The sequence below is a fragment of the Temnothorax longispinosus genome, chromosome 3, assembly GCF_030848805.1.
Source record: "Temnothorax longispinosus isolate EJ_2023e chromosome 3, Tlon_JGU_v1, whole genome shotgun sequence".
Lineage (NCBI taxonomy): Eukaryota > Metazoa > Arthropoda > Insecta > Hymenoptera > Formicidae > Temnothorax > Temnothorax longispinosus.
The window spans coordinates 15,277,669-15,302,101 of record NC_092360.1 but is presented as its reverse complement, the minus strand read 5'-3'; the positions used below and the strand labels follow the sequence as shown (position 1 = coordinate 15,302,101).

At 34.3% G+C, this 24,433-nt stretch overlaps 1 protein-coding gene across 4 annotated transcripts in view; it reads right to left on the bottom strand.

The window, feature by feature from the left end:
* Positions 1 to 440: 440 nt before the first annotated feature.
* The window catches only part of Slo2 (slowpoke 2), a 310,825-nt gene continuing 286,832 nt past the window's right edge, over positions 441 to 24,433 (bottom strand). Inside the window, exons 16-23 of one of the 4 annotated variants that reach the window (XM_071773902.1) lie at positions 18,282 to 18,387; positions 18,048 to 18,175; positions 17,070 to 17,321; positions 16,506 to 16,677; positions 13,828 to 14,013; positions 13,351 to 13,482; positions 12,496 to 12,609; positions 441 to 11,594 (exon numbers count right to left, since the gene is read on the bottom strand). In XM_071773902.1, the coding sequence (XP_071630003.1) occupies positions 10,689 to 11,594; positions 12,496 to 12,609; positions 13,351 to 13,482; positions 13,828 to 14,013; positions 16,506 to 16,677; positions 17,070 to 17,321; positions 18,048 to 18,175; positions 18,282 to 18,387 (1,996 nt within the window). In that variant the 3' untranslated portion in view covers positions 441 to 10,688. Of the gene's footprint in view, positions 11,595 to 12,495; positions 12,610 to 12,629; positions 13,273 to 13,350; positions 13,483 to 13,827; positions 14,014 to 16,505; positions 16,678 to 17,069; positions 17,322 to 18,047; positions 18,176 to 18,281; positions 18,388 to 24,433 lie in introns of those variants that run through there. The other 3 variants (XM_071773903.1, XM_071773904.1, XM_071773905.1) reach the window with 3 other exon arrangements.

Sequence of the window (24,433 nt, the reverse complement as noted above, 5' to 3'; positions counted from 1 at the left end):
TCAGTATCCTCTATCTTCAGCAAATAGTAATAAGAAGTTAATTTTTAAAATAAAATAATAGATAATCTGTCAGAAGTTAAAATAATTATCTGCCTTGAGCTTTCAACGTAAATATATATTATTATGATGAAATTTTTTATTTAATATAATTTTATAAATATAATTTTACAAAAGAAGTGAAAGGGAAAGAATGTTTTATAAACGGAATGAAAGCGGTAGAGAAGAAAAAATCAAATAAATATTTTATGCATTATAATATTAAATTTTATATACTCAATCTAAAAAAATTATTAATTAGTAAAAATTTAGTTATTAATATTAATTATTAAATAAATAAATTTTGCACAAAAACATTAGTGGTAATTCTGATTATTATAACATAATTACCAAGATAGAACTTTTTTTAATAACAGATACAGATATTATCGAAAAACTCTCTCTTCACTGCTTTATAATAATTTATTTATAATAAATTTACATCGCATGCATCGCGTTACAACGTCGCATATTGTATATCTTTTTTTATGTATACATATAGATACACATTCTCTTTCTTTCTCTCTTTCTCTTTCTCTCTGCTTTCTGCTTTTATTATTTTACATTACGTACAACCGTTTACAATTGTATTTGTGGTCGAGGAATGCTTAATTATTTAAATCTTATTGTAAGAACCAGCTGGACACTTCTGTAAGACTCACGCCATTCGAAGAGAGCTCATTCGAAGTGCACCAAGCTCTTGCTTAGACTTTCGAAGGAACTTGTGTGATATCTGGTGCAACCGCGAGAAAATACATGCGCCTCTCTTCAAGTTGGAAAACAAATTCGCGCTTTTAAATATGGTCACTTCTAATCAGTAAACTGGATATAGTATGGCAAAATAATCATAATTAAGACGCGTAAGAAAGTGAATAAATATTATTATAAAAACGGTGTAATTTAATCACTTTTTGAAAACAAAACACGTATTTATCTTTATTTCAATTTGTTAATGATATGTGATTAATTTTAAGTATATCTTTAAAAACAAGTGAACACGCTGCATAAAATATTTGCCTAAATATTGATAAAGAAGTATATTCATTAAAATTAAACATACGTCGTTACAATCATGCGAGAATCGTGAGAGAAAAGAATAATGGTCCGCATTTTCACCATATATTTATTATTAAACTACTAACTAATTAATTGTTGAGTGATTATTTGATTTTCATGTTATATTGATTAAAGGCGATATGGATGTTAAGTGAGCAGTGTCAGGAATTCAGTGTCAGAGATAATATAATCAATCTAAATACCGCATTAAAAGGAGAAAATACGAACTAAATCATGTATGGCTGTAGGAGATATATTAAAATTATCAGAAGAATCAGGTTAGTATAAATACTATTTTGCAAAAAGTTAAAATTTGAAAACGTTCAGAAAACTTACGGATGTACGCTCGATGACGTATATACTCTCGCGTTATAAAGGCACGAGAACTTTGACAAGCGATTTTATAAACATTAAGAAAAAACTTGTGCTCTTCGAGTTTTACATCACGAATGTGGGACATAATTTCAATAACATCAACACAGCCTTAAATTCCAAACGTGAGTAAAAATTGTCATAAAATTGTTAAGCTCTAACGATGAAAAAGAAATATAATTATTGATGAGTATGGACATTGATTAATATTTAAATTGAACGAGAAAAATGAATATCATAATAATATAGGATTTTGCCTATTATTAACCCTTAGTCTGTAAACGTTTTTTTGGCACCTTTAGTCTGTAAACCTGGGTCGTTTTTGTCCTGACGTTTTTTTTAAGTGTTAAAGTGTTACAAAAAATCTGAAAAAATTTATGAAGGTAATTCAAACCTTCAATTTGAAGTATCAATCATAAAATTATAAACAATTTAATTTTTTCACATAATTTGTATTAAAAAAATGGAGCAACTAGTAAAATCTAGGGGTAAAATCATTTGTTTACTCAAAAAATTATAACTTTAAGACAAATAAAGATATCGAAATGAATAAAAAAAGAAATTGAAGGGGAAGAGTGTAGCTTTCATAAAAAAAATATTGCATGCAATTATTTTGAAATTAAATGCTTAAGTTTGCGACCTCAAAATTGCCAATAATTAGCCCCAAATTTCGTAGTAAAAACAGCAATAAATATATAATAATTCAAAAATTAGTAATAAAATTAATAAGAAGTCAATAGTTAAGGGTCACATAATTTTTGTCCTCGCGAGGACGCAATATTCGAGAAACATCCTCGCCCGACCGTTGCGCCATTTCCTAGAAAAACTGAACAAAAATATTTTTGTAATTTTTTTTTCGCAGTCAGATGTTTTTGTGACACTTTTACGGACACAATGAATACTTTAAAACGGAAAAACGAAAAAAAATTATTTACGGTTTTGACTAACGTTGACTGTAAAGATGAGTCGTTTTCGTCCGGAGAAGAATTCAAGTGTCTGCTGCGACGGCCGGAGGAAGACTGGCGCCTTGAAAATCGGTACTCGGTAGGCGGGTTCTCGGGGAGCATAACTTTTTTTACGGATGCGCAGTGGTGCTTTCTCTACCCGTTTTCAAAAGTTACAACTACATTTGATTTTCGCCCGGACGAAAACGACCCAGGTTTACAGACTAAGGGTTAAGAACTTTTATGAAAATTTTGCTACGGGAAAGAAATATAATAAACAATATATTCCCTATATAAATAATCGAGTTATTTCAGATTAATTAATTACCAATTCTATATACACGCTATCAGTAAAAGTTATATTTTTAAATACAAATTTTATCTTTATTCTCGCGCGGATTTTACATTTTTTAATATAAATTGAGATGTGATGAGTATATTTCGAATAATGTCAAATCAAATGCAATGTTTTGTTTTCCGAAAAATCAAACACGCGTTGCACGCACGATAAATCGTTGTACTTATCCTACCCTGTGCATGAATTATATGCGCAAGTCCAATTTTTGTATATTGTAAGAAGGGCTTCATGCAAAGTTTCGCGGAATCGATCGCACCCTCATTCGAGACGTAGATTCGAACAATCTTCCTCGAAAGCAGCAAACACCTTGCGAGAGATCGCCGTGACTTTACCGCATTAAATATATTGTAACGTGATACTATATAGATTATTGAATTCAGCTATGAAGAGTCAGGTCACATCATATTCGGTTCCTATAATTGTAGGGGAGACCGGGGCTAAAACGTCTACGGGGTAAATACGTCTAATCAAATATCTCGGAACCTGTATATTGTGCGAACTCGCTATTAACATTGTAAACGCTGCTTATGGTACCCATGTAACCAACGGAGTTTCGGCAGGTTACCTGCCGTGTTACCTGCCAAGTAGCACAGCAAGTCACAATAAAGTCAAAATGATGTCAAAATGACTGCAAAATGACGATTTTTGATCATTTTACCATCATTTTACCATCATTTTGACGTCATTTTGATTTTATTGTGACTTGCTGTGCTACTTAGGATTTTTACGAGAGCAAACGTGTTTTCGGAAGGTAAAAGTAAAATTTTCTGCGCGTGGAAATTTTATAATATCTGCAATAATATTTGCTTTCCAAATCTCGAGGTACGTGATTATAAAGAGTAATGCATGCTGAACACGAATCCGGTGTAGTTTTTTCATTTTCGTTGATGTCTAATATTTCGTGGGCGATCAAACCTAAAACTTGTGTTTGGGGCTAATCCGTCTGTAAGCACCCGGGACTAATCCGTCTGTTTCGTCACTGTGGCGCGCCGGGCGCACGACTTCAGCTCACGGCGATTTCAGGTTAGGTTTCCCTCAAGCGTGAGGGCTCAGTCACAATGAGAGGAATAAGGAATAAGATAAAGGAATAAGGAACAAGGGAATGTCGCATCTCACTTCAGTACACGTACATTAAAGTAATAAGATGCAATATGCCTTATTCCTAATTCCTTTATCGTATTCCTTATTCCTCTCATTGTGACTGAGCCTTAATTCTGTCTTCCCTTGCACGTGCATCAGTTTATATAGGAGGGAAACGGTACGCACGTATCGTCGCAAAACGGGTGTTTTCGCCGACCGAAAAGATGGCGGACCGTTGTTTTCGAGATCGCTCGCGCTCACGGCACGTCGGCGAGATACGGCGAGGCACGGCTCTGAGATTCCGCGATTTCCGCGCGAGAGTTGACATGCCGCGCGCGTGGTAGATCGTCCCGGCCGCGGTAGATCGTCGTTGTTGGTCGTTGTGTCAGTGTCAGTGTAGTGGTGGTGGTGTCGATGGTGGTGGTCGTCGTCGTCGTCGTCGTGGTGGTGGTGGTGTGGTGGTGGTGGTGGTGGTGGTGGTGGTGGTGGTGGTGGTGGTGGTGGTCGTGGCCGTCGTCGTCGTCGTCGTCGTCGTCGTTGTCGTCGTCGTCGGCGTCGGCGTCGTCGTGGTAGTGGTGGTGGTGGTCGTGGCCGTCGTCATCGTCGTTGTGCGCTCGTCAGGATCTGTATTCACGTGCCTTAATTGTTTTATGGAATAGGTAAAACAATTATTCTTTAATAATGTTTCGCATAACAGTTTCAAATAAATTTTTATATTTTTCTCTTCAAAAACAATTATTAAAATGTATTCTATCATTTTTCAGGATTAGACGTATATGTATTGAAAATGTAGTGTAACGGTTTAACCTCGGGGGGTAGACGGTTTAGCCCCGGCATTTTTGAGATTTCAATTTTTGCACCGTTGTCGTTTTTGCTCTATACCGGTTAAACAAAGCGACGTAGACAAAAATTTCCTATATAAATTTTGTAGGTTCTGTCTTTACAGAGTGGTATACAATATTTAACTTAAATTATTTATTTTGTTATTAAAAATCGGCACCGAAAAAATCCAGACGGTCTAGCCCCGGTCTCCCCTATATATATTCTCCAAATAATCGTTTTACTCGCTCTCTGGTAATGTCGTAAGGATACTCGTGAACTTCAATGCATCCCTAGATTTAAATTTATTTCTGCAATTTTACAATGTTAATTTTCCTATCAAAACCAATCAACACCTTTCCCACTTAAACAAAAGAAGTTTATATTCCATTACATTGTGTAATTTGAAAGTATTTTTAAATTCAATTGAAACTTTTTTTTAAAGAGAAGGAAAAAGAGTTTCAAGGGAGAGTCTCGGAAACTTGAGCAATAAACTTTTAATTAGAAATAGGAGGCTCTGTAACATGATAAATGACGTTATTTTTGTCCTTACTAATAATTTTAAGATAAAAGCGTGTCAAAACGATAATTCGACTGTATACTTGGGCGGCCTTCTCTCTGTTAATACGTTCCTCGGTAAAATTATTCAAAATTGCCGAGCTTCTCTAAGTTGATTATTGTTTAAAATGCGATTATCGTGTTCCTCATATTTGGAATGCAGAAATCTGGTTTATTTACTATATAAAAAATCCTTCATTATTTTTCTCTGAAAGATAATTCGCTCACATGATATCTATGTATAAAAGTCTATACGAGATACTGTCGCCGATGAAGGAATCTGCGCTAATCGAAGAGAAAAAAGAGTGATACAGAGAAAATAATTTGACTAAATATTTAAACACGCCTGGACGCCGACTAGATATTGAAAATGGCCGATTTTACTTCTATCAAATAGAATGACGAAAATGCGATAATTCAATGTATATGATACGATAATTTTGACATTCTCAATCGGATGTGAAGCAAGCCCGAGAGAAAATAGAGACATGACGCATTACTTATTATATCTTACATTTTGATTTTGTATAGAGCGCATTCAAGATTTGGCTCATATCTCATCTCGACTGAATGAATTATCGTATTATTTTGACGTTAGAACAAATGGCTAATCTATTCCACGAACCGACTTTTCAGCTTTCGATTTTGTGCTTTGCGCTCTTGAAAATATTTAATTTTTGTTTTAATTTTTAATTGTTATAATTAAATTAAATTCAAATGATTATAGTTATACTATAATATATCGAGTAATATATCGAGTGGACAACACAATTTCTTTTTTAATCTGTAAAAAAGTAAGGCATTTAAAAAATTAATATAATAAAAATTTATTTTATTTTATAATTAGTTAATCATGGATTAAATAATAAAAATCAAACAATATTTAATTAATAATTTTTAATATTAATTATAATTAAACAAATATTTTCTTTATTGCTGTAATTATTATTTTATACAATTATCATTTGCGTTGCAAACGTTTAACGTTCTATTAGAATGCTTATACATGTTGGAAATTAATAAAATAGAAATAGTAATCTAAAGAAGTTAGAAAATTGTTTCGTGGAATAAATTTCTGTCCGCGCATTTAATAGCACCGAATTGACTAGGTTTAATGAAAGCAAGCAGGTAGTCGATAAAATGACTCGATTGGTCGAAGAAAAGTGTAAATTGGTCAACGAACGATTGCATTTGGCTGGTGAGCGTCACATTGACGGCGCCACATCAAAGATTAGATCCTATTGTGACCCGTTGCACCAATCTGGCTAACTGTAGTGTATTTTATATCTTGCCCAGACAACACTTTATCATTTATCTTTCAAGTACTTTTTTAAAATCTTTTGGACATTCTTTAATTTTTTATAAATTCGGTATTCTATCCTATTAACAACAGCATACGATAATATGGCAATCTAGATAAAAATCAGAAAAACGTCGTTCACAGTTAGATAACTATCACTGAGAGAAAAAAGTCGAAATATTCAGAAACAAATGTTATTTGTGATATTTTCTTCGATATTTGTTGGTTATAAAAAAATTTGATTATGATGACAGAATATACATTTCTGTGAAATATGCCTAATTTTTCTTATTAATTGTAAAAAAACTTTTATTTATTTATAGTTGGAAAAATAAATCTACTTGCGGCAAACTTACATTTTTTTATAGCAACAAAATACTTGGTTATAATAGAATAGGATTTATAGAGAAATTGACATTTATTTCCGGAAACTAAATTTACGTCTTGGAAACAAATGCTCACTTGTTTGGATCAAACTTAAATTTCTAGCTTACTGATTCACATCGTGCAATATGGCTGACTAGTGGTGGTCGTGGCGCGGTGCGTTGTCGTTCTGTGGTGACTGTCTGTGATTTATGTTGAGTGTACAGTGTTTTAAGTTGAACTGTTAGTTCGAAAAGTGAAAGACAAAGTGAAACAATCTTATATAGACACATTACATTTAGAGCCTGTTCACACGAGGCGTTTCTGTCTCGCGGATGCCGCGCGATTGCCGCGCGCCGTGTGTCAACGTTCGCATGAGTCGCATGTTATCGCGAGACAAAGTGCAAGAACGCGTGCATACCCGCGGAACGGCGTACGCGCGACGGCGAATTTCGTATATAGATCTAAAATGCCGCAAAGCGCGTATCGTATAGACGCTCGTCGTCGACTCGCGTACACGCGTGCGTTGTCGCACCTCGCCTCGCGACAGCGCACGTCTCGTGCAAACGTTAACGTGCGGCAGCAATCGCGCGGCAGAAAACGCTTCGTGTGAACAAGTTCTTACAACGATAAAGCCGGAATCTAATAAATAAGTTTGCAACATAATATCTTACTCATTAAAGCAAAGTAAGACGGCTGTCAATATACAGATAAACTTTTGCTTTTCTGCTTTGTTGGCTGAGGATCAATGTTTTTAACGTGTTAACATTGAAAGGCGTCACTTTGCTCTAATGAGTAATATCTTATATTGCAAATTTACTTATTAGAATCTTGCTCCATTGTTGTAAATTGTGGCGATCTATGCCACTTACAGAACACATCCGTGCATTTTTAACTCGGCGGAATTATATATACCAGCAACTAATTCGCGACGACATCGTTAGGCGGCGCATGATAGAAGCGTTGCTCGTATTTAAAATACATTCAGCCATAATATATAAACAGACCCCTTGCGAGGCGAGAATAGCAACATCGTCGTTAACTAGATGTTAGTACATATGATTCCGCCAAGTTAAAAATGCGCGGATGCGTTTTGTGAGTGGCGTAGGTCGTCACATAAGTATAATGTGTCTAAGATTTCTTCACAATTAAATTGTGAGAGGAAATAATATATAGTTATCTAGTGAAATTTAATTTACTTGTCAGAAATATATTGATTTATAAAAATTAAAGAAAGTTTAATATTTACAGTTAAACAACTCATGCCGAAGAAATAAACAATTATTTGTAATAAATAATACTTATTTCAAAAATTAAATATATGGTTTATTTACTAGAAATAAAACTTTATTTCGCCGTATTTAAATAAGAGATTTATTTCTGTAAAATAAACCTTATATCCTACAAATAAATTTTCAAGTATTTTTTTCTCAGTAATCCAGTCGGTGCAACTTGTCTTGAGTCGCGAATGACGATTCGAATTCAACTAACTAATTGTACGAATTGTTGAATTATCAAGCGAGAACAATTGCATTCACTCGCTAACGATAACTGACATTTGGGACAATACCCACGATACACGGAAACTAATACAAGAGTAAATTAAGTAGAAGAAGAAGAAGAAGGTAAAGTAATATATAGTAGTAATAGTTTTCGTGCGATTCATTTGCGATCGATTCTCGTCTATCACATAATTTTTATGATACAATTCTTGTTTATATTGGTTTGAAATATCGGCCGTAAATCTCGGCGTCGTCACGAAGGTCGACAATCGTCCTGCGATTCGATATTAAAATCCAGTGACGATTTATTAGCCACGCGAAAAGTCATGATATAATATACGCGCGTGTTTTAAGCACTTAAATCTTTCTAAAATACTCTTCTTCTTATTTACGTAGGATATAATAATGATTTCCACGTGTGCGGCACTCTCGCGTGATATGAATAAAATGGTTATACATCGTATCTCTACAATATATATATAATAGACTCTTTTTTTTCTCGCCGTAAATTTTCTCTCTATTATAAAATTATTCACGCTCGACCGCTGAGCGCGACGCTAGGTAAGAATCGAGGAGTACGTTATAGAACATTCCTGTTGTATTCTCGTTTCGTATTTCGAGAATGTACGAAGTAGACGACGGACAAGCATATTTATTATAAATCATGATTTTAGTTTAGAAATTACTAATTGTAAATAATATAATTATATAAATTAAGAAATTAATTTTTTAATTAACTCTAGAACGCCACACTATAAGGTGTACCATGCTTGTTATTGAAATGCGTTTCTATATATCGTTTTTATGTAATAAAAGATAAAGGGGATGTAATTAGAGGGTAAAAAATTTCTATTTCCCTTTTATAACTTTCCATGCTGCACAACCTTCTCAGTTTAGTTAGTTTGGTAAATGTCGGCCGGGGACGCTATTGAAATCAACATTGTATATGCTACATCCAAGATTAGGTATTATTTTTTTAAAGAAATAATTGTTTCCACTTTTTGAAGAGTCATTAATTGATAGTTGAAAATAGCTTGGTGCAATACACTCACAATCAGTGAAATCGGGACTCGCAAGCGTTCTAGGGTTAATTTAGTTTCTTTCTCTCGTCAAAGAAAAACATAAAAAAAAAACATGAAAAATAAACACAATTTACAATTTCCAACTTAAACAAAGCATTTTTCAAATTCCAAACTAATTCCATAAATAAAAAAGTGATATTAATTCGCAGTATAATAATTCGTATTTGTAATTGTACGCTTAAATCGCAGGTGATTCAAAATATATGCTCGTCAGTCGTAAAGCGCTTTTCTTACGTGCCATTTTGCATTAATTTTATACGATTTACTGTCTAACGAATGAAGTCATAAACACGGATGACGGTATGCTAGAGGCGACCTAGAGAGCAAAACGTTTTAAGAACGTAACTACTACTGCAATGGTATGAATTATAAAAGTAAGGAATAACTAAAATCTGAAGCTCGTAACATAGTTACATCGCCCTCTAATAACAAAATAACGCATATTAGTTTCTGATGCGATTCTTCATTCAAAAATCGTGGTAGCATTGAAATCTCCAACGAGGTCCTTCATAAATAGAAAGCACACTTTTCAGAGGATCAATGGATCTAACGTATCACAGTTACGATTTTATATACCTGCGTTTAGGTCCATGAACTGTCATAAATCGCATCATCTTAAAGCGAAAAAAAAGTATTATCATAAATTGGAATGCGAGTAATTCAACAATATTAATATAAAATAAAAGAGTGTTTAATTTAAATCGTTATTTTATAAAAATTTATTTTTGTAAATATCAACGATAAATAATCAATTTAAAATTAAATAACTGAAATATTAATATCGGCGAATTGCATTAATAATTTTGAGTTATTACTTGCAATAAAAAATTTAAAATTTATGTATTTTACATTTGAGGACTGTGAGAACTATAAGAAGAATAATATAGAAACCAATTCTACAGATTCAGAAGTAACAATAAGTGAAACTTGTTGAAGTAATCTCATCCCAACTTACTTTACCTATTGCAAAATATTCTCTGACACTCGCAATAGTTATCAGTCCGATGTTAATTTTATCGAAACACCTTGCTCTCCAGCCGTCTCATCCGTCCAGCTTGGTCAGTCCCACGACATACGTTGCTCAAATATCCTCTGTCAATCCGTTATGATCGTAAGAATGTCGGTCTTGATGTCGCCCAGCCTAAATGCCATGTGGGAACGCTACAGCCACTTATTTCGTGTCACGCCGGAGAGCCTGCGTCCCCACATTAGGTTATATCATACTATTGTCCCCTGTATGTGCTGTGGATCTTGTGTGGTACCCTGCATCTGCGGCGACGGGCAGGGTGAGCCCATCGGGCATTGAAGGGAAGGTGGATCGTAGAGACCGCCTAAAGAGCCGCCGAGGCCCGCGCCGAGACTAGGTCCCAAGGCCGCGTTAAGTTCCGGCATGGAGGGTAGACCCACGTCGAGAATGCCGGTATTGCTAGCACCGCCGCCAGCCTGCGAGCCCTCCTCCGGCGGCGTCACCTCCAGGCCGATCGAGCCGTTCAAGGCGATCTTGATCGAGTTGTGGTTGGAGGGATGTGAAAGCGCACCCAGACCGATGTCCTCCAGGCTACTCTTTCGCCTGGTCGTCATCGTCAGACCCTGCCTCAGGGAATTGCTACGTCTTAGCAGGATATCGTCGACGACTCGCAACGAGTTGGAGCGACCGCGCAGAGTCCCGGCTACGGTAGGGCTATCGGGTAGAGACAGTGAATTCGACTTGGTCGTGCCTAAGGGTGGTGCCCTGGCCAAACCTATGCTGGAACCGCGACGACTACCCGGACCACCGGTCTGTAGACCCGCGGCTGCGACCGCCGCGCTCATCTGGGATACCAGTTGCGCCGAGCAGAAGCTGATGTTGCTCTTGCGTCGAGAGTTGTGCCGTTCGAAGGTCTTCTGCGCGGAGAACGGGCTGGGCCGCACCAAGTAAACAATGTCGCCTTCCTCGAGTTTCAGATCGCAGCTCGGGTTGATGATCACGTAGGACAGGCTGTTACGCTTCTCCGATACGTCGTCGTAGTCCGCAACCGGCAGATTCAGCGATTCCATCCGCGAGCGCACCAGGTTTGCGATCTCCGCCCGTTCAATCTGCTGCGCGTGATTGTCACGTGCCTCGTCGCCAAGACTCACCGAATACTGCAGGTATATGAAAGAGACGATAAATTATTAGCATAAATCTGCATTCACTGAGAGATATTTTGTTGTGACGATCGATAATATCAACGAGGTGACCTGAATACCATTGGTCATTCCATCTTATCTCTTATCATAGTTTCGTATAATAAAGTAGAGACATCAGCATTGTGCATCCGAAATTATGTGCTCTTTAACAAAGTGCGGCATAAAGTAAAGAATTGCAATTTTTGTAGGATATTGTAATGCAAATAAAAGACTTTTTAGATTTTAACTCTTTCTGATGTCATATTGTAATTTTATTATTACTCGCTATAAATGTAGGTTTTATAAGCTTGGAAGATCGGTTAACGTTCACGTGTGAATTATCAAACGCAATCAAGTCAATTGGACATATATATGTGCATTTTATCTTCACTACATGCAACAAGTGGCTTAACGTGCGCGGCATTTATGGTATTATAAGAACCGCTATCACCCGGCACTGTTACAGCCACCTTCTCGATATCAGCCGAACGCCACAATCGATTGATTTTACATCTTAAACAATACATAAAATATTTTCGGCTCCGCGAAGACGTTCAAAAATTCCTGGTGTGAGTATAATCGATCTCAGGGATACAACGTTTCGCATGCGCTGCTGTGCTGCGGTAGACGAGTCTGGACGTCCATTATACAGAGTGTGAGTGGGGGGGGGGAGGGAGGGAGAGAGAGAGAGAGAGAGAGAGAGAGAGAGAGAGAGAGAGAGAGAGAGAGAGAGAAAGAGAGAGAGAAGGAAAAAAAGAGAAAGATATGAAGAGGCAGAGGCAATAATGAGATATAGAAGCGAGAGTAGAGAATGAAGTAGAAATATACAAAACAATCTGAAGAAAGGAAACAACCACCACGTCGACGTTTTACTCACAGCAGATGCACCCTTGTCGCGGGTGGCGCAATTCGCAAGGCACGAAGCTGCCGCCGAATGACGCACCTTGTACGTCACACCGACGCCGGCGTCGCTTTCCGCGTCTGAGTCGCCCTGTTAAAACGACAAGCAATTCTACCCTTACTAATGATAGCGCATCGCCGATAACGCGATTTCGCACAGTACGCCGCGCCGTGTTTCGCAGTACAGCACGTTGCTGTGATGTAACGATTAGATCGATCGCCCGCTCGACTTCTTCCATCAAAGTAAGTGCTCCTCGCCGAGGACACATAACGCTCGAAACGAGCGCTTTGTATATTTGTATTTGTCGGAACGGTCTATATTTTTAATTATAACATCAATGTAGACTATCTTTGCTTTCGTATAGAAGAATTTTATTTATTAAAGCATACATTAAAATTTATATATATATATTATTACTATATATATATATATTAAATTGTGACTATTAAGATTCTATTATTTTGTTACTATATTTTGCACGCCGGAGATAAAACAAAAGCTGCGTCGCAATCGAGCACACTAAATCTAACACGATGCAAGTTTAAAGACGCTAAACCAATGAATTGGGGAGATAACGTGCTATGAAAGTTAGTTCGTCAAGATGCAACGGTCCCGGATTGTTATTTATGCGCGGCAGGATTAGGCCACGAGAAAATGCCACGAGAAGAAATGAGGCAGGAAACGAAATCAAAAAGAAGGAGCGAGAGCACAACCATGCGCTACTCACAGTCGCCATTCAACGATTTTTCCTGTCTTTGTAAAAATACAAGTAACAAACTCTACTTTGACTATATTTATTCCTAGATAAGATATGTGAAGTTATATACTTACATGTGAGGAGTCCGATACGGTAGTATCCTGCGTCCTGTATATTCCAATTGGAATTTCGCAGGTGGTAGAACAAAGTTTTTGATACAATCTGCCGTACGTTCTTATCCACATGTCATCCTTAGTTATTCGCATCTGCAATTGTTTTCATTGCATTTGCTAACGATGTCAACAACATAGTACACATAGTGAACAGAAATATATAGTAGAATTCTTTATAATTCCTATGTAGAAATTGACTAAATAAATTGATATACTTTGTGACTGGATTTTCTTTATTTATATTAAATTGACATATTATTAAAGTTATTGTCAGATTGAAAATGGCTTATAATGATAAATGTTGCTGTAATTACTGTAATTGTCATTAATATACATGTTAAAGAAATTATAATTAATATGAAGGAATTAAACATTCGCCATATTTGTAGATTATTAACAAATTCATAATAATGAGATATGTTTTAAATAATTGCTCACCGACGTGAGGAATCCAGATCCTGGCGCTTGATCTACTCCTAGTAACAATCTTACGAATGTTATCACGTAATCTTTGACGAACGCTTGGTAAAGCAAAGTATCTAACATCGAGGCGCTGAAGACACTACCGGCGGCGAACGGCAATCGAAACATGTACGATATGTGAGATCCTCTTTCCTTTTCTCTCTGCAAACATTATCAATCGTCAATTTTATTTATTATAGATAATATCGGTGGTTGCTGCAAACAATCGCTCCTAAAATTGGTTACGAACTCTCATACATTTTCCGCCTTCCTCTAATGTACACAAACATTTTTCACTTTTTGTTTAAATACATTCCGAGTTTGTCAACATTTTCAGTTAGGCATGGAACAACAATATCAATTTTTAAGTGCTCCAATATTAAATATTTCTATATAGCAAACAAACGCAAGTATTTGTAATTCCAAAACCATACATATTGATATTGTAAATAAATAAAATATTAAAAGTACATATTATTGTTTAAGAAATAAAGTTTTATATCATAAAATGTTTATTTGATCAACATTAATCATCTAGTAATCCATAACATAATATTGAAGTCTATCAAATAAAAAATCTATTATCCAACGCAATATATTATACAGCATGATATTATATAAAATGTATATATGTATTTGATTTATACATATAAACAAAATTAGCTTTTTTTAAGTCCAACTAATTCTGATTCAAATACTGAAATTTGTGACAAATTGATTTTAATATATGTATATCTTTATATTTATAATTTAACTAGTGTCAAATCTTTTAAATATTGAAAATCTTCGAGCATCTGGCATATCGCATCGCATCATGCAACGTGACATGAAAATGACATGGCGTAAATAATTTTACGTTTCTTTTGTACAAATAAAGAATGAAGATTAGAAGATTAGAAACGCTATCGCGTAATGATGCGGCATATCAAGGGAGAAAATGAAAAAGGTTCCTTTAATGTAAAATTTTTAACTCACAAAATTGATATTCAAAACGTTATAAGACTTATACTAATATTAGCATAATTAGCCTAATGGCATTCCGTGGCATCTACGAAGCTAAAACAGATACTGTCGCATATAATAATATTAATTGTTTTGGTAACAAGATATAGATAGATTACGTTGATTAGTTTTTCTCCAAACCGCAATTAATAACATAATTAAAATTCAATACAATTTTAATTCGCCAGTCTGAAATAATAAGCTTAAGACGTATGAATCTCGGCCTAACTGGCAATAATTTATTACTATATTGGTCATTATAGTCGCCAAGACGATACAACCGTACTTTGGTTCGTTATCGTCAAGGCATACTTTTTAATCAAGGATAATTAAAATTATTCTAACAATATACATAACTTCAAACAACGTATTACGCGTTATAGTCAATAATTCATTTCCCTGCTTGATGATAAGAAACGAATTCGTAGATTCATGATTGTTATATGGAACATATAACTTTTGAGCAAGTACGCGTGTCACATATTTTACACAACACTCAATGTATCATAAAAAATGCCGGGTAATTGTCAAGTAATGCAGGTCGACTAAAAATGTGTCATGCTTTAGATATAATACAGGGAAATAAAGTAACACGTGTATGTTTGTGCGGAAAGGCAAAGAAAATGATTATAATATTTTCAAGGATTCTAATCTATCAAGCAGCATCAAGGCATGAGTCACCATGCTATAACATCCAATTTAAGATTAAAGAGTACCAAGAAATAGCTATCGATATATTGAGTGCAACGGGACAATAAGTACAGAAGGTAATCAGTTCATCGTGACCCAAGCATCGATACCTATAAGTTCATAAGCGGCTACTTGTAAAATGTTGTTCATATAAAGTCATCGATATTTTCCATGTTCTCATCGCTCTCTAAAATATCTCGTGAAATATGTATATAAAAAAAATTCCTATCTTTAAAAATTTAAAATTTACATATACACATTTTTAAAAATAACTATAATCAACTTATAATTGTAATTGTGTATATGACTAATTTATAATTAATTACAGCGTAAGTTATAACGTAATTATGTGTGCTACACTTTATTCTCCTTAGAATTATTTAAAAAAAACTCTCTCTCGAGTTCTTCCGTGTTAATATCGCGGACCAAAGAATAAAGTAAAGATGTGATGGCGTTGGTAAAGTTGACAAGCGGCGCGACGAGGGTGCATGCGGAAAGCAGCACTTAGAGCAAAGTGATTTCCGCGCGGAGCGACTTTACCCTCGTAATTTCTTTCCGCTTCCAACGGTGCGGCTTTACGAGGCCGGCGATCGCAAATCTCGGGAAGCGTCTTTTTAAGTTTGCCGCAACCTCGAACGCTGCATCCGCCGAAATTAGATTTGTATAAAAGCTATGCCGGAAAACAGCAAAGTAGGACGAAATATGGAAGAAATAGTTTTATAAGTTCAAGCCGCAAAAGTGCGTTCTTTGTTATCATTCTGTGGATATTGGTAAATCATAAATTTTGTATTAGGGGTTGCGCAAAAATATTAATTTTACGATTGTGTAATATAGTATTTTTGGGTCAAGTACCGCGAATATTAGAACGAGAGCGACGATAACATTAGAATTTAGCAGTCAATCGATCAATCAATTCAACAATCAATCAGTCAGAGTTTGGAGAATGAGTGATATCGTGTTACCGGAGAGCCCATCGGAGGCTCATCGGAGTAGTTGTCATCGGTAGTAGCACTGAGGAGTACCTTTTCCATTTTGCTGAGATGCAAAGCGTACTTGTCGTGTGCCCGGAACTGCATGAAACGCATATTGCTCGACTGGGACAATTCTGTTATGCTTTTTATGCTTGGGAAGAATCTATCAAAGAAATAGAAAATAATCCCATAAAAAATGAGAATTTAATATATAATTTTATGCAATTTTGTTGATAATTTTTTTCTTTATATTTGTCGTTATTAATAATGCATCTTAAATATGTCATTTTCTTTAAAATAAACATTTTTATAATCTTGATTTTCTATAATAATAATTTTAAATTGTAAATATCTTTTATCTTTACATCATTATAATAATAAGAAATCAAAATGTATATTTAGAGATTAGAATATATATCATATTATAAAATAATTTATTTTATACTAAATAACAATACGAACATCTTTTGCAAGCAAGGCACAGTTATAGGTTTAAGTTATAAATAATGGTCGAAACATTTTCTGCCAGACAATTTTTGTAGTAATGATACTCACTTAAACATAGTCTGCACCGCAACGATTGTATTACAATCAGCCAGGGTGTCCTCCTCGGCGGAATTGTTGAGTTCCTTGTTTACGACTACAACGTTTTCAGCTAAAGTGATACCAGCCCGGAGAAGGTCGTCTAAACAGTCGATCGAACCTCGCATCCAGTAAACCAACGGAAAGTAGGACACTGCGTCGAGAAACGCGATTTCCGGTTTTCTCTCCAGCAAAAGAATGATCGGATTCAATGATGTTTTCGACCTGACAAATGTTCCTGCTTGTTAATTGATCGCTTCTCCTCGTACCTATACTACTTGATCAATTTCTTTTAGCTTTAATTTGCGATATCTTTTTTAACTTTAATTGGCAATACAAAATACTTTAACAATGTTAAGAGAAAAACAGCGTGCTCTGTGACCGCGACCCATCGTCTATGAAATCACATATGTAATTTTTAAAAAAATTTGGAATAATTTATTTTTTAAAGACGTACGTGCGCGCGTACGCACGTCTTTAATCGCAGTTGAATATAAATAGCTTTAGGCCAAAATTGGTTTTAAGTAACACTATAATTAAGAAATATTTGAGATATTTGAAATTATTAAATATTTTTTAAATTAATGAAAAATGTTAACATGATTGAAAAATGTATATTAAAATAACGCTCATAAAATTATAATAAAATTATAATAACTAATAACTATAATAATTATTTTATTTAATTGTAATAAAATTATAACTAAAGAAATAACAATTATATAACACTACTAAAGTTTTAATGCTACTTATAATAGCGTTTACATTTTTTTCAATGTAATTAAAAAGTTATAATAGTTATAACCGCATAGCAATATAGATGAAAAAGTTTCTACTTATTGCAGGCAATTGCCGTATGAAAGCAATTTTATAAAGTTAAGTGAACAATACAAACACGTTCACTATTAAATAATCCACCATATATTAAAGCATTAATGATGCAATAAATACCTAAAATGTGCCCTCAATGGTATTATAAAGTTATAAATTCCATTGCTAGCATAATCCGCTGCCAGTATAATGGTCTTATTCTGCCAATTGTATTCTTTGGCGTTTCTATAGCTGCAATGTTGGCACACCTAATAAAACAACAAAAAGAATCGTGAGTGTCAAAAATCAGTACCATTCCGTATTCATAATTTTTAATTTTATTTTCTAGAGAACCGCCCGCGTAGTACCACATACCTGAGCCAGCTGAAGGCAACAAAGAGGCTTCTTCTCCTTGAGAAGATAGCACAAGGTTGGCGAGACTCCAATGAAGGGTGAAACTGGCGGAAATCCCTTGACAATCCTGTAACATTGTTATAACTTAATTATTTCATCCCAACGCCTCTACGTATGATGCTACATTTCGGCGCCGTGCGCCTCTTATTAACGAATGTCGCTTGAGGACGACACGACAACTTGAAAAAGTGTGTCATCGACATAAAGATAATAGAGCTCGACTGAGCAGACAGACTTGGTTTTTAAGGATTAGATTAAAATTAAGTTATAAATTTTTATCATATTTTGTGTTAGTATATTAAATAATCATATTTATGCACGGCAGTTCTTCTAGAAAAATATACGTTTCTAAAATAAGCAGCTCGCCTTTATAGAGAAAAGTTCGGCTCTCTCGAATGTTATTTACCGATTTTCAGTTCCTTGAAAGTCAGAGATAAATTGTTGTTTGAAAGAGATGAAAGAGGTAAGTTGTTTTATATTCTTTCGGATTTCGTATCTTCATGTCACGCGCGCGATCCAAACGGTAAATAGTGTTCAACAGTGGGATAGTGTTATGTCTGACCGGAAGCATTTATTACGCGCATAATGATGTTATTCTGTTTGTAAATCATATCTTAAAGTATATTCTCCATTAATCACGTTAAAAAAATATCCGAGTTTTCTTTGCAATAAAATCAATGATGTTTCAAATACAAATTTCAGTGTTAAATTTTTATATTTATTTATAGCTATTAATTTATTTTTGAAATAACAATGTTATTAAAATTATTTATTATCTAAATTTATTTATGTTAAAATTATTTATATCACATTGAAGATTTAATATTATTGATATTATATGTATATAAGTACGTGCCTCAAATGTCAAATTGATAAAGACGATATTAGATGATAAAGACATAGATTGTAGAGAGGTCAAATTCTGGCTAGAGTGATATTTTTCGCAATAAATTCTTTACAGTGATTTAAAAGGGATCTTCATTAGTATCAAAAATGAAATCAATTATCGATTTAAGTATGACTTTACTGTTCCAACAAAATGTTGTGTTATAAGACAAATAATTGATACGCAGTTCACTGACAATGAGTTGGAAAACGTATACAAAATTCACACAAAAACATTATTATTAGGCTACCAAGATCCAAAGCCCGACCAAAAATAACATTTTTTCTAATTAATTGTTGATATTATTTCATTTTAAATATTAATAATAAAACAAATTAAAATTTAATTTATATTAATTTAAACAGAACTATAACACAAATATTATAATTACAGAATTATTAATAGCTTCGAAACACTTATTTTTGATATATACTTACGACGTTGACACTTCAACCAGCAAATCTTTAAGTTTATATAGGGTGTTCCAGAAGGAAAAATCACCACTTTGACAGGTGATAATATCGGTCATTTTAAGCAGAAATGTTTACATGAACAAGCGTTTTATTTCGAAGAAGATGGTTTTCGAGATAGAGCTATTTGAATGTATAACAGTTGCAAAATTACTGATAAGAAAGATACATGCTTCACATAACACTGTTATGATAACAGTGGACTGTCGCACAAATGCAGCAGTGGTATTACCATCACAGAAGCCGTAAACATACAGCATATCTGCATATTGAACATTTATAAAGATGTGCGGCATTTTTTACAACACTTCTACAATGTTACTATCAACAGTCAACTGTGTGAAGTATGTATGTCATTCAGTAATTTTACAACTGTACATTCAAATAGCTCTATTTTGGAATAGGACACTTGTTCATATAAAAATGTTTGCTTAAAATGACGAATATCTACTATCACCTCCCAGAGTATGTGACCTTTTCTCCTGGGACCACTTTGTATAAAAATGTACTATGTACATTAAATGTATTGTAATATATGTATAAGTAAACTAAAATAAAAATAGGGTGTAGTTCCGAACGACCCCTGTTCCTAATCGACCTAAAATTTTACTCATAAGTTGTTTTCGGTGTAAAGAATAAAATCCGCGTGGGTCCAAACTTCGGAAAATAAAAAATTTTTTTTTTATGTTAGCACTTATCGGCTAAAATAGATTCTATATGATATATATGTTATTGTAAAAGTGATAAATTCGATAATTATATGTAAATTACCGGTTATTATGCATAATTTTCAACATACGATGGTAAAAGTGATAAATTATAGCAAATTTATTAATTTTACCGATAATTGTATCCAAGACTTTTTGGTAAAAGTAATAATAAATCTTTCATTAATTTTGTTGTGGGTGGGAAAGTGTGAATCTATTGTATTCACGCATATACTTTTCCATCCACACAACAATTCCCATACAGAACAAAATATCTAATAGATATCCAATGGATATCTACATATCCATATGACATCCATATCTATTATGATATCTAATAGATATCTAATAGATGTAAAAATACTAAAAATATATATATCTCTTAAATAACCAGCAGGGATATCCATTAGATCCACGTGTTATCCACATATCCATGTCCACAAAGTATCTGTCAAAGATATCCATTATAGATATATCCACGTGCTATCCACATATCCATATCCACGAAGTATCTGTCAAAGATATCCATTAGATATCCACGTGCTATCCACATATCCATATCTACAAAATATTTGTCAAAGATATCTACGCGTTATCCACATATCCATGTCCACAAAATATCTATTAAAGATATCAAGCGACGCAGTAGCGTCGCGACGCTAAGTAGGCATAAAGAGAGAGCTAGCAGGCGACGCTACCAAGTAGCTTATCCGGAGTTTTCAGGCCGATCGATTTTCCGAATCAAATATCTCAAGGAAGAAAACTGCGATCGAAAATCTGACGACAGTTTTCTAGTATAACATTGATACAAGCTTTTGATTGCAACTAATCTGATTAAGATTGGTGCAGTCAATACTGAGATCTCGAAATCTTACATGTCAAAAATGTGAATTTTTTCGGCGAGATCTCAGCATATAAACTTTGTATACTACGAAACATACGTACGAGTATACACGTCGATTAAGAATATACAACATGTATTCATATGTTCGAGATTTTTAATCGAGATGTATATCGGTATGCCACATGGATTTTTACAACTTTCAACGTGTGCTATATATTATTATATATACTATATATATTATATTTTTTATATAGGGTAATTCGGGGGAATATGCCATACTTAAGAAAAATATGATTTTTTCCTATTTTTCTTTCTTTTTGAGGTATCTTTGCATACTGGTCTTCTTTTTCCTTCTTTTATCTGTTATTTATATATGGTTTTAATGAAATATTTTGATTCTTTACTATTGAAAAGAAAGAAATACAAAAGTGTTGCAAAAGTGGCATATTACCCCCATGGGGGTAATATGCCACATATACAAAAATGTATAGTAATTTAACTTTAGAAGGGCATTCTTGTCTAAAAACATGTAAAAGAATATTTTTATTACAATTCCAATAAAACACTAAGAAAATTCTAAAAAGGACGTTGTCATACTTGTCATACTGTACTTACCCCATAAAAACTATAATACTGACAGGAAGTAAGTAAAACTTGGGTAAAACGTCAGATATAATATTTTTAACAATTTCAACAGTATTTACAACAGCGCTCCTAGCCGTAGCTTTGTTAAACATAACAAGTGTTGGCATATTCCCCCCAGTTACCCTATGTTGTATATATCATATAAAACCGATTTTATTAGTCAATAAGTGCTGTCATAAACATTTTTTTTATTTTCCGAAGTTGGAACCACGCATACTTTATTCCTCACATCGAAAACAACTTACGTGTAAAACTTTAGGTTGATCGGGAGCAAGGGTTATTCGAAACTATAGCCTTAAAATAAATGAAATATATTGTAATAAATAATTAAGCAAATCAAAAATGGAGATGTGTAGAAGCGTAAAATAAGAGACTCACCCTTTGAAACTGCTGGACGGAAGTCGTGCAGTAAGACGGCAGTGCACAAGGACGATGCAAGAAGGAAGACATCGAAAACATCCATGAGGACATATAAGGTGTCAGGCAGGACAGCATCGAGCAGCGATTCAACGGCACCGTTGCCATTAGTGAAACAGGCATCGAGAGACATTGAGACAGGATACATCAACCATTGATTTGCATGACTTATACTTAACGATTAAAGATGAATAAACATCAGTGCGTCAAAACATTCGCGTCACGCATAAAAACGATTTGATCTACCGTGTTCGATACTTTACGCTTCTCAGAGAGATGGACCAAAACGTCAACAAAACAAACATAAAACGATAAAAAATTACAATTAAGAAATCTATAATTGGATCTATATCTCTGGATTCTTACTTCGAAGCTCTATATTGTTTGGCGTGTGCACAAAAACACATCTTAGATTTTTTAAATCTATTTAGAGATATTAGAGATCGTACTTACTGCTAGCTATATAGGCAAAGCACTATTGCTACTTCAGACTAGCAAAGTATATAAGGAAATGTAAAAGCTATGTACGTTCATTTATATAAAATATTTTAGAAATCACTCATCCTTATGTAATCAGTAGACATTAAAAGATCTTCTTAATATTACATTATTAAAAAAAGTTAATTTTTTTTTATTAAAGGATTATAGATATTAGATACATAAAACATAAATAAAAGATAAACTTTAATATTCTTTTCCATAAACTGGAAAATCGCGATTGTTAATAAAAGATTTGGTAAATATGAATAAAAAGTCGAACCTCACCAATGACCTTGACCTTGACATATGTTGTCAAGGTCACCCTCCTGAGTGACCTTCAAAAGGTTTCAGCCGGCGGTCATTGTTCATTAAAAAGTTATAAACAAAAAAAGGTTGAAAAATATAACAGTTATTTTGAGTACTAATATAGACATAAATAATTGATATTTATGTGGAAATAGTATATGTATGAACAAAAGAAAATTATTTAAAGCAATGAATTTTTGATATAAGGAAAGTTATTTAACCCTTGTGTACGCACCCAACTTTACCAACGTTCGGACGCACCCGGGTACCCCGGTGCCCACCTCTCATTTTTTCAATTTTTTCAATATTTATGCAATTGAAATGGTTTCCTTAACGTTTATCTCAGTAAATAAACTCATTATATAACTAAAAAATATTACTAAAAAATATTTAATATAAAATTAACCCTTGTGTACGCACCCAACTTTACCAACGTTCGGACGCACCCGGGTACCCCGGTGCCCACCTCTCATTTTTTCAATTTTTTCAATATTTATGCAATTGAAATGGTTTCCTTAACGTTTATCTCAGTAAATAAACTCATTTCACATGCATAAATCAAATAAATTAATAAAAAAAGCTAATAGTTTACTCAAAATTGAATTTTTCTATGGTGGGTACCCAGGTAACCGGGTGCGTCCGCGGCATATGTATACTTTAAACTAGATTATTTATGCTTAAAAAAATTCTTAAAAATCTCCAAATGCACCATTTGCTTAAAAATGAGTTAAATAACGACGATCCGGGCGTACAAAGCGAAATTTTCATTTTTAATCCACTTACATGCAAAAATGAGCAGTGGTGGGCACCCGGGTAACCGGGTGCGCACACAAGGGTTAAAGTAGAGAATAGAGAGTATGTACTTTTAAAGCGCGTCAACTAACCTATGTAGGTTAGTGACGCGCTTTAAAAGTATTTAAGTGTTTAAACAGGTTAGTTGACGCGCTTTAAACACATAAATACTTTTAAAGCGCGTCACTAATCTATACGCCGAAGGCGTGTCCTAAAATCAGTGAGGAGGCCCTCCCCCGCCTATTTGTGTACTGTTTATACACATGTGTATAATACATGTGTATAATACATGTATATAGTACATGTGTATAAACAGGACACAAATAGGCGGGAGAGGGGCTCCGCCGCAGGCTTCCTCCGCATAATAAAACTAAACAAACTCCCAGCGTGATACCTAACTGCTTGAATCATCTGTGTGAATATTTGTGGCGATATACATTTAACGAGCTTGTAAAGCGCGCCATGAACCCATGTAACAACTCATCTCGAGTGAAAAGTGTATGTGTGAACTATTTTGACGTACATATTAATCATTTATGTCTTCCAATACTCAAAATAGCTGCTAT